The following is a 12,352-nucleotide window of genomic DNA, read 5'->3' on the forward strand; positions in this document are numbered from 1 at the left end:
GTAAGAGCACAGACAATAGTAACTGGGATGACAGATTACATCAAATGGGACTGCTTTTCAGTGTTGTGATCAGTGTGACTTGAAAATACTGTATAGATAACCCTTCATCAATTCAGAATTTTTTTCTTCACAAATTTATATATTGCTAAATTCATAAAAATGTCCTTGGATGACTATTTGAATAACAGTTAAAGCCATGCTTCATAATTTGTTCTTTTACATTAAAGAATATCAAGATTGAAAATCATTATTCTATAAACCAAATAGAAGGATAGCAGTTAAAAAAAATCCACATATATGTATATATGTGCATGTAAATTTAGCAATAGAAAATTTAAGCCGAAGTTAGGGAAAATATAACGCACTTTCTAAAATGATGTTTCAAACTGTGATGAGAATAAGTGAGGTATAAATATTATGGTTGCATGTTATTAATTAAAAGTCAGAAAATTATGAACAATGTGGATTCTATAAGTGAAATGATAAAGGTTATGAATAAAATTAGTTCTATTTCACCATAAAAGCAGTCCTTTTCCTCTTGCATTGTCATAATAACAGAAAAACATAATTTAACTAAACTGAGCAGTGAATTCAGATCAAGCCCTGTATTTAAATTACTTTCGTACAAGTATTTAAACATTTGGGTTGCTTCTGAATGCATGATACTGCAATGATGCTGAACAGGCTAAGCAGTGGTGCCTGGATCATGAGAGTTTGATAATGAATGCTCAGAATTGGCCTCGTCACTCTTCCTCTTTCTTCATTGATCAAAAATAATGTAAATAAATAAATAAAGATATTGGCTTTCAGATTTTGAATTAAAATTTTGCCAGTGAAATAGTGGCCTACCTATCAAAATGATCTTGTTATAACTGAAATCCTATAGTTTCAGTGACATGTCCACCAAATACTTCTTTTTTCCATGCTGCCACTTCCTTACTTATAAAAGTATGCGGAACATTGTAGTCAAGCACATTAGGCCATTGTGAGAATAACTAATATACATTATAAGAAAGATGTTAAAAATATTCAATGACATTAAAATAGTAAAGTATAAGACAAAGTATACTGTTTTTAATATATGTATCTTTGGAGATAGTACGAACTAAAAGCTCTTTAGCCTAGCATGAAACACAAAAGGAAACTGGAAAAGCATTGCAATTAAAGTCAGAAGACCTGTGATTGATGGAAATCGACTGAATAATAGCTCTGTGACCTTGAGAAAGTCATTTTGTTTCTTTGAATGTCTTCAATAAAATGAATATTATATTTACTTCAAAATCTGTGAAGATTGAGTGAGATAATATGTGAGAATGCATTTCAAATTATGAACAAAATATTAATATAAACTTTTGCTAGTATCTTAAAGTCATGAAATTAGAAATGTACTTTTATTTATTTATTTATTTATTCACTTATTGAGACGAAGTCTCACTCTATAGCCCAGGCTGAAGTCCAATGGTATGATCTCGGCTCACTGCAACCTCTGCCTCCTTGATTCAAGGGACACTCCTGCCTCAGCCTCCCGAGTAGCTGAGACTACAGGTGTGTGCCACCACGCCTGGCTAATTTTTTGTATTTTTAGTAGAGACGGGGTTTCACCATGTTGGTCAGGCTGGTCTTGAACTTCCAACCTCAGGTAATCCACCTGCCTTGGCCTCACAAAGTGCTAGGATTGCAGGCATGAGCCACTGAGCCCAGCCTGATTTTATTTTTTTTAAATTTTAGATAACATGCTACACAGTCCAAATTTAGGCTATTCTCCTCAAGGTAATAAAAGACTGCTTTTCTAAACATGTTTATAAATTAATTGATGACAAAGATGCTTAAGCATAAGCAAATGTAACTAGGATATCTTAAGCCATCTTATTGGCATTTAATTTAGATGTCTATATTAAATATATATATATTTATATGATATCATTTAATTTTATATTCCTTAACGATAAATAGAGATTGCATGATAGGCTGTTAGAGCATCATCATTTATGTCCAAACTATGCTACTTTATCAAATGTTACTCTTTTTAAAAAATGTTGCACTCACTTTATCACTCTATAGAAAGATAGCTTTAAATTACAATCTTTTACTGATCATATTGATTGAAGAGGCCAGGTTACTCATTTTCAGAAGTAATTGTTAAATATGAAAGTGTGATAGATTTTGCTTTTTTCTCCATGATTAATATAAAAATATATTGTCCTTTATTATTATTTAAATGTAGGTTTTTACTTTATTCTTTGTTCTCAAATTATTGTTAACAAATTTTATATTATTTATATGTTACAGTCTTTTTTTGGCTTAAAGACAAATACAGGGAAAAATTTTATAAGTAAAGCTTAATTTTTGTAAAATTTCATTGTGTGACACTTACCTGTATTTATTCAGACTACCTTAACACCTAAAGAAAGTATAATCTAGGAAAATATTTAAGGAAAAATATGCTTCTCTTTTTCACATTATAATTGTCATGTGTTAAATTATAAATTTTAAAAATTACGTAAAATAATGTAGTTTTCCAGCTTTACAACAGTACTGAAATAGTTTAAAGTCTTATACATGTATTTATGTTTGTCTATACTATATTTGGTTAAAATAAAATGAATATTTATTATTCATCATTTTGAAATTAGTAATTCCTTACTAGGAAAACACAATGTTCCTTGAAATTTGAATTTACCAAAAGGGTTTTGGCTGAAAACTGTGAATTGAACTATGTCACAGATAAATCAAAAAACTTGTCCAAAAACTTTTGGCCAAATTGCATAATATTTACACATAAATTAATCATGTTACGCTACCGGAAATTTAAAACTATCGTTTTCCATTTCACTTCCTATTGACTTCAATTTTTAGGAACTTCAGTAAACCAATGCCTGCCATCTCTTTTGCACAAATAAAATACACCTTTTTTAATCTTGCAGAAATGCCCCCATTAGATGGTGCCGACAAAGATGGGTAGTCAGCCCATGCCCGTGTGCCTTGACTTAATGTCTCTAATCTCTGCTCAGTGGTTGAGACTTTTTGCTCCCTGTAAAGGACAGAAATACATTTAGCAATTCAGAAATTTGCCTAAACTTGTTAATGCACTTTTGGACTTGTTCAAACAAATAGTAAAAATAAAAATCAATTTTTCTTAAACAAGAAAGTGCACAAAAAGGGATCCAGATAAGCAAGTTTCTACATTTCTGTATTTGGTTGCAATATATATCTCAGAAAAACTAAAAGTGAATCCTTGTAGAATTTATTTTAAACTTCTTGTTCTGAAAATTTGACCTCCTTACAACTAATGTATCAAAATCTTCTACTCACCCCTTATTAAGAGCAAAACTCATTAACAATATTTGCATTTTTATATTGTAGATTCAGATCTACTGTTTTAAAAGTATTATCCTAAGAACATGTGAACTGAAGGAAATATCCATTTCTTGGGGGAATTTCATCACTATCAGTCTAAATGTCATGTCAGGAAACTGGTCATGCACTTGAAACTTCTGTATTAATGGTAAAACATTAAGATGTATACGGTTTTTTAAGACATAGATAAAACAGCTTTCAATTTCCCAAAATAAAGGTGACAACTGAAAATTTACATAACAAAGTTGAAACACTTTTTCTTTTAAGGATGTACTACATGCAATGTACTCAGATGGAATTAGACCATTTATTATGATAAGAAAAAATATGAATACATATATTAGTTCAAATTCTATAACTGAATAATGGGCATAAATTATACATACTCCAAATATTTACAGATATATTTGGATGGAGGTTTTTAAAAGCAATCTAATTTAGAATTAAACATTTTATAAAGTAGAAAGTCATTTTAGGTTGATATTTAATTAGTTGGCATGTGTTACAGCTTACTTAACACTTTCAACTTTTTATTACTTAGCTTATATAACAAAACTCTTTTCAAATAAAAATTATTAAATTTTTTAAAAGTTTATATTTTCTGTGCATTTTAACAATAATTAATACAAGTAGGATCACACTTGAAAAAATTCAATATATTCAATATTGTTAAAATAAATTTCATTGTCTAGAGTTTTATTTAAAGTTCTAATTTTTGAAAGTCTTACGTGAAGAAATAACTTTGCTGTCTTTCTTTAAAAGTTTAATGATACATTTTAAGTAGCTAATTAGCATAAATGCTACTATGTAAATCCTAAATGTCCCATACTGAAAGCAAAATAATTCTTATACAATTTTTGTGCACTTTTCAATTCACAGCTACTTTATTTATGGACTTTAACTGGTGACAAAAAAAGATGGCTCGAAAAAATATCAGCTCCAAAAACTGACAAATGTGCAGCAAAAGATTATGAAAACATGCAGTGGTTTCATTAAATTAACAACAATAAATAGAAAAATGTAACTAACGTATTACCAGTTTGTGCCATAAATTTAGCAGCATCAGCTTGTTCCTGAGGGACCCTTTTTTCATGAACAGATCGAGGTCGCTGACTTTTAATTGTATGATCTCCCATCATTCCAAATTCTAAAGACAGAATAAAGGTATATGAAAGCTTGTGTGTAGACATTTCTCACAAATTACATTACTGTCTCATGCAATATGTTCCTATACATACCTAGAAGATAATTGTTAAATTCAAAATTCTAAACTTGCTAGGCTAATCTGCTTGGAATATCTCTAAACTCAAGTCAGAAAACCAATAAACATGAACAAGATTTCAAAAAACAATAATAACAGTCAATAAAATGACACATCAGATTTTAAGTCAACTTAACAGAGATACTGTACTCTTTTCTGATAATGTTTTGAAGTAACACATAAGAAAAAAATACAACCACAGTGTTAACTGTTGTTTTTTTAGAGAGAGAATCCTGACTTGGTAGCATCTGCTTGTTTGCTCTACAATCATCACCCCCCAGAAGTTTGTCAGCAGTTTTCTTGTTACTAGATTACTCAGTCCTGTAACTTAACTTTTCTAAGGTAAACCCAGTCACTTAACAGACTACATTTTTTTTTTTTTCATGCAAAGATGAGGTCGCCCTTGGTGTCCTCAAAGGCTCATGGAATATAGTGGCCTTGGTCATTCTCATTATTTCCTTCCCTGCCCCAATTAATTCCTCCCCCCTTTTCTAATCACATGTAAGAGAATATTTTCTCTTTAAAAAGTTATATTTATAAAATTTATTGTTTCCAGCCTTCTATTATTTGATTATTTGATAGTAGAACTTTCAAGAAAGGCATAAAAATAATTGTCTGGGACTAATTCAGGAACAAATGGAAGAAAGAAAAAAAATTAGTTGAGTAAAAGAATAGCTTCTATGTAACATATTTTTAAAAACTCATATTCTTAGAATTCTGCAAGATATCTGTGCTTATTGAACTGTGACCGAAAAGTGGTTTTACTAAAATCAGAGCCTAATGTATGGAATAGTTGTTGGTTCTGTCTCATAGGAGTTTAGATAGGGGAAGGGAATACTGAGGGGCAAGAAATTGTGCTGCTATCTTTTACATCAAGAAAATTATCAGGCCCTTAAGACCAGGTCTCTTAAACATAACAAAGATGACTGGGTGAAGCGTGTTCCAGTGACACTGCTGATAGTGTAATTAAGCAGCATATCTTGTAAGCACTAATTCTACCAATTCTTGTATGTAAGGAGAAAAGACTAGCACACATTTTCATCTGTCCTACAAAATCCTCACATAAAAATTAAACCATGGCATCTGACTGATGTGTCAGAAATTTTTTACAGATAATCTAAACAAAAGAACATCCCCTGAGAAATCTGAGAAATCTAAATGTGTGTTTGTTTTTGTCAGGTGAGAAAATATCCAAGGCAGAAAATGTAAAAGAATAGCTTCTATATAATATATTTTTTAAAATTCATTTGCTTAGAATTCGGCAATATCCTACACTGTAGCTAATTCTACTTATCAATAATAAAATGTCAGTGGGTCTGACCTTGTAAAATCCATCACTATTTTCCATTACCACCAACATCCTTTCATTCCACTTTTTATGTGTGCTGTATGTGGTGTCTAAACCATGTTTTGCCAGGCCATAAGAAGCATCTAATCACTCATTTAACAATTTTGGAAATGGAATTTTATATCTAGACTGACTATCCAATATTTTCAAGTATTATATGCAATTAGAATGTTTCTGGATATGAAATAGCACTGGAATTTAGTAGTAATTTTTTATCAACAATATGCTTCACCTTATTTCCTCTTGAATTTGTATTTTAAGTTGCGGGTATGTCTATTGTTTTCAGCATTTATGTCAGAGTATAGATTTACATAAGTCACCTGGGGGCTCTGATGCTCACACTAAGGTAATTTTGGCACTGAGAGGCCAAAGAATGCTGAAAAGATTATTTCATGTCTATAACTTAATTATGTAGTAAATAACTGTATAACCTGTTCTAGTAGAAGGTAATTCTTCAACTCAGTGGCAGCGTGATAATAGGCTGAAATCTCTCTTCCAAGGAAAATGGTTTATTTTTAACAGAGACTAAGAACTTGAAATTTAGAAGGTCTGAGTATGTCCGTGGGTCTTGGTCTGTCACCCAGGCTGAAGTGCAGTGGTGCAATCATAGCTCACTGTAAACTTGAACGCCTGGGCTCAAGTGATTCTCTCCCTTGCCTCAGCCTCCCAAGTAGCTAAGACAACAAGCACCATTCACCATGCCTAGCTGATTTTAAAGTTTTTGTTGTTGTTGTTGTTGGAGCAGGTCTCACTGTCTTTCCCAGACTGATCTTAAACTCCTGGCCTCAAGGAATCCTCCCACCTCTGCTTCCCGAATTGTTGGGATTGCAGATAGGAGCCACCATGGCCAGCCTTGGGGTGATTTTAAAAGTGTCATATTCAATTTTTAACACTTTCTTAAGTTTAAAACAAGTTGAAGTGTTCATTTTTTAAAGAATAGAACAAATTTAAGTAAATCATTTTATATTATTAGTTGGAATGTGATTTACATCTCTTAAAATATGTGTAATGCAAATTAAATTTCAATATCCTACAAATTAAATTTCAATATCCTACACCATAGTTATTTCTACTTATCAATAATCAACGTTATATGAATACTAGTGCTGATAGTTTATCATGTCACAATATTTGTGATAAGAAATTCTTCAATAGTTTATGAACTTGATTACAAACTTATTACATAATCAGAAGTTTGAATTGGAATTGTTGATTATTGTTGTACAACAATATAATGTATCTGAAAAATTATTTTGAAAAAATGAGAATTAATGTGAGGTCCTGATATAACTAAATTCCTCATAAGAGAGAAGACATTAAAAATTCATTCTTTTTTTTCAGATGGGAAAACAACACTATGGTGGTATTTTTTTAATATTCCACATCCATTGTTCTAGACTTAATTCAAATTTGTAATTGAAATATATAAACTATTATCTAACCAAGTGTGTTTCTTCTGCCAAAGTTTACATCCCATGTTTCAAAATAAAAATATTCTTTGTTTTAGAGTTGCTATTAACAGTATGATTTAACAGATAATGTTATGGTTGTCTCCATACATCGCAATGGGGTATTTTCAAAACATGTGTGTTGTCTTTCAAGACGGCATTATCTTCTTCACTTCTAATAAAAATTTAGGCCAATTGGATCATCCAAACTTAGGAAAAAACAATTATTTTTGCTATTATTTTATGTGGTGAATGTGGGTTGAGGTACACTTTTAGCATAGTAGGCTTTCTGAATAATATAAATTCTTCATGGGTGGTTGATTCATATTTAAATGATTCTTACTTGGCAAAGATAACATATTACATTAGTTACACGAGAAAAAGAACATAACCAAATAAAAAGATGATCTGCTTTGGTGAAAGCAATGGAAAGCGAGTTATGAAATCAAATGAAATAATGTATAGCATAACATTATATATGTACACATGGTACATGGTTTATGAATATACAGGGTTATTTCCTATATCTTTATGTTGATGTTATCAGTGAAGTGGTGGGTAAATAACTATGTTCATGTATAAAACCCAAATGATTAGAGATGATTGCCATGTTTAGGCACATTTTCTCAATCTTTCACTGTGCTTCTTGCTGAAAAGCAATATGCTCTGGAAGTCAGATACAATCAAAGTTACATGAAAGAAAAATTTTAAAAATAATTTCCTTCAGTACAATTTTATGTCATTTCTTTCCCCATCCAGGAATATGTAAGTAGATCATTAAAAAACAAATAGACTTAAAATTTGACTTTTGATAGTCAATTATCAGTTATAAAGTTTTTGTCTGGAAATTAAAGATCATAATAATGTGAAATCGAATTCATTAAAAAGTTTAAACACCAACACATATCTGTTTCTTATTTTACCATGTGTATTTTTAAACATACAGACAAGCACATCAACAGATTAGGAGATAAGAGTCATTACTGTACTCTGTCTAGCAATGGAAATACTACTTCACATTCTTAGTTATCTTTTGTTCACGTGTCCACAGAAATCATCCTCACCTAGGCCATTATTGCTTCTCAATAAACTTTTCGAGTTATGTCCTACTTACATTGTGTGGCCAAAGTGCACTACTTGTTGTTATGGGATTCGTCAAACCACTGCACCCTTTCTTACATTTTCCTAAACTCAAAACACCTGCTTTTCTAGTGATGCCTGCGAGTAAATCTCTCACCAAGCCTAATTCAAATGGCACAACTTCCATGAACTGTCTCCTCATTAACCAAAAATACAAAAAAAAATTAGCCGGGCGTGGTGGCGGGCGCCTGTAGTCCCAGCTACTCGGAGAGGCTGAGGCAGGAGAATGGCGTGAACCCGGGAGGCGGAGCTTGCAGTGAGCCGAGATCGCGCCACTGCACTCCAGCCTGGGTGAGAGAGCGAGACTCCGTCTCAAAAAAAAACAAAAAAAAACAAAACAAAACAAAACAAAAACCTCTGCCTTCCTTAACTTCTATTTTTCTTGGCTTTGAATTAAAAATGGACTTTCATTATAATTATTAGATTGTCTTACTCTTCCTAGCAGATTATAAACTTCTAAGGAAAAGGAAGTTTTATTTATGAATTTTAAAATCACCTCCTGCTTTGGACATAACTGAAGTGCAATATTTATTTATCAAACAAATAAATTTTGCATTAGGAATTGTTTCTCCAAAATGCAAGTTTCTAGATGTCGAGAACCATATCTTTAACTTGCTTAGTTCAATGGGGAAAAAAATAAAATTCTCTGTGAAGTATTTGAAAATTGGTTATGTATGATTATGATGGTCAAAATTCCTGCTGTCAATAAGGTTATTATCCATAAATATTCAGGTTATTATCAAAATAATTGAAATACTGCTTCAGTTGAAAATTAAATGTCACTGTCCTGAAACAAAGCTTTATTTTTTAAATAAACATTTACTAATTAGTGTCTTAGGAACCAAAGTTATAAAGATGAATCAGAAATGGTTTCTGATATTCTAAAGCTCGTAGTTCAAGGAAATCCATTAAACATGGCCTGATCCTTTGAAATATATAAAACTATTATAATCAAAATATTATTGAGCTACATTTGAGACTCACTGTCAAATACTGGAATGCCCTCAACTACAATGACTTGCTAATTTGTCTCCAAAGAGAAAATAAAAATAATCTTTTAATATGTCTCCAAAGAGAAATACAATTAAATCTTTCAAGCCATACAATCATACATTAGAAGTGGTATCTCATTTATCACAACCTAACAAGAAAAAATATTAAAATATGATTTGCTGACAGGAGAAAGATTCCATCATCTGACTGGCTTAAGGTATCGTAGGCAAGTAAATTCTGTTGAGAAGCACCCATATATTTTCTGAAAAATGTCATTAGATTTAATGCCTTATAGGCTCATATTTAGGCAGGAATATAAATTATTAAATTTGTTCATTTAGAAACAGAAGTGGCACAGTGACTTTGCATGAAAATATTTCCTGCATACTGTAGTTGGGAGATATTTTGATAGTGAAGAGCAGCCCAGATTATCAAGATTTTGGTATCATTCTAATTTGTAAGAGTTTGCCTTGATTTTAATAGTGTTTAAAAATGTTATCAGATTTAAAAATTGTATTCCCTCATTTAACATTTTTTAGTACCTATATAGCCAAGTGTTCCGTGAAAAGACAGAGCTGATAGAAGACTGGAGTTTATATAATCAAAAACATTTCTACAGTTAGCATGAACTGAATACAATTTTTAAACGGATACTTTTACTACTGATTATAAATATACTAATTTCATTTTCCCATAGAACCATAAAAAACACAATAGATGAGGGAAGAAAACTTCTACAAAATTCAATAATGACAGTTATATAATAAATTAATAAATATTGGGATATATTTAAATAAAATAAGATTAATCAATATTAAAAATAGTAGAAATCTGATAAATATATCATTAACATTTACGAGATTAACTGATGCTCTTTCTTATTATTTCTTGGTTCCATTCCCAAAGCTAGATATGTGGCTACAGGGCCCAAAATGCTATTTCTTACAGTAACAAAATGAAACTTGCTTTCCAAAATACTTCGACAGAGATGATTTTGTTGGGTAGCTGGGCGTAACTCTGTTAAGCAAATGAGTAATTTTAGGGCATTTCTAAAAATGGATAAAACATGAAATAGTCAAAGGGCACACTGCTAATATGTTTACAGAAAAGTTAAAAATGTTCAAGAGTTTTCAATGTTGTTACATTATGTAACTTATAACATTTTGTAGAAGTGATTACCAAATATATTTGGTGTATCTAGACAATAATGCTATATTTATTTAACATTAGTCCAAGTAAAAATGATGAAATAATTACCTATAATAGATTTTCTTCTGGAACTCCTCCAACATTTGTTTGAAAATTATGTAATGAAATATTTTATGAGAATGTTTCCAGGAAATTCAGAGGATAAACCCTTAAATCATTATTTTCATACTTATTCTGTTTGTCATCCAGGAAATGTTAGTAAGCTGGACACACTCTTCCATGCAAGAATTCATCAATGTGTGTAATCGTGCAGGAATTGTTATTTCTTATCCATTATGCAATTGAATGTTAATATCTCATCTCTTTCTGAGACAACTACTGAATTCTCATAAATCAGCAGTAATAGTTTGCTTAAAAATATGTTTTATTTGTTGGTGATGAGAAGCACATAAACGACAAATACAATTCTACTTTCAATAGTACTAGCAGTTAGATTTTTTTGTTGTTGTCGATTTGTTTCAGACCTTAATTTAGCACATTAGCATACCAGTGGCAAAATAAGATGCTTTACTGTAATTGTTAACACCTTTACAGTAGACTGAAACTCTTACAGCATACAATTGTAATAACCTTGTTGCTAGTGTGTCTCTTGACAAGATCTTAGAAAGTCAGAAATATAAGAAAGTAAACTGAATTGTCCTTGGATGGTTATTTCTATATTTTCCAAACTAGAACATGGCTTGGTTGCTTTGCTGCCAAACTTTCTGACATGCATACTCTGTCTTCAGAGAAGATTTTATAGGGGCTACCAAAAGGATGGACACTTCTCTGACTTATGTCCAGTATTGTACTTTTAAATTCACCAAAGCTCATTATCATTTATTATAACAGTGCAGTGTAGAATAATTTAACTTAAAGCAATATCACTGTATACATATTTACTGAAATAACAAAATATTCCATAAATAATTTGTACATTATTTTATAGTACTACTATTGGTACATTATTAATATATTATTAGCACAAAATAAATGCTACCCTACAATTGAAGGTTAAAGATTTGATTAATGCTTGCTTGACCAAAAAAATATAAGTGGTGTATGAAATATCTTCTTTTTTCATAAAACACTGGTATTTAGGTAATTCTGGTACATCTTTATTGTACTTGAGTTACAATCAATTGAGTTGAAAGATCTCAAGGCTTACTTTTTGTACATGGAAGTAAGGGAGAAGGGTTTCTTCTGTCTTTTACATATTTTTACTTTACCTATTATATTTATATAAAAATGCTTTTTTAAAAGAGAATCTAGAAATACCAAAGTAGTTCTGGTCATGTTTTACCATTTGTCTACCACTATATTTTAGTTTATTACAAAAAGTTTTAACTTAAAATAGTATCTTTTATACACATTTAATGAAAGAAGTATCAAACCTGACTTTCTTAATAAGAATGATTCTACTAAGACATGTATATAGTGTTTATAATTTCTAAAATAACTCTAATGCCATCTTAACTATTCCCTTAACCTTTTAGCTTATTTTTCAGAAATGAACTAAGATCATGGAAAATATTTTCAGTATTTTTCTACTACGTAAAAATTCCTTTAATCAATTAACTAATATTTGAGCTTGTTTACATCAGTTGTTATTAGTAC

The 12,352-nt window shown here is 30.7% G+C and overlaps 1 protein-coding gene across 3 annotated transcripts in view; it reads right to left on the bottom strand.

The window, feature by feature from the left end:
* Positions 1-12,352, bottom strand: part of ADGRB3 (adhesion G protein-coupled receptor B3) — a 753,297-nt gene that overhangs the window by 461,569 nt on the left and 279,376 nt on the right. For 2 of the 3 annotated variants that reach the window (XM_003271086.3, XM_003271085.3), the window contains one exon: positions 4,394-4,504. In XM_003271086.3, coding sequence (XP_003271134.1) covers positions 4,394-4,504 — 111 coding nt within the window. Of the gene's footprint in view, positions 1-4,393; positions 4,505-12,352 lie in introns of those variants that run through there. The other variant, XM_030809408.1, reaches the window with a different exon arrangement.

This window comes from Nomascus leucogenys, chromosome 3 (assembly GCF_006542625.1).
Source record: "Nomascus leucogenys isolate Asia chromosome 3, Asia_NLE_v1, whole genome shotgun sequence".
Classification (NCBI taxonomy): domain Eukaryota; kingdom Metazoa; phylum Chordata; class Mammalia; order Primates; family Hylobatidae; genus Nomascus; species Nomascus leucogenys.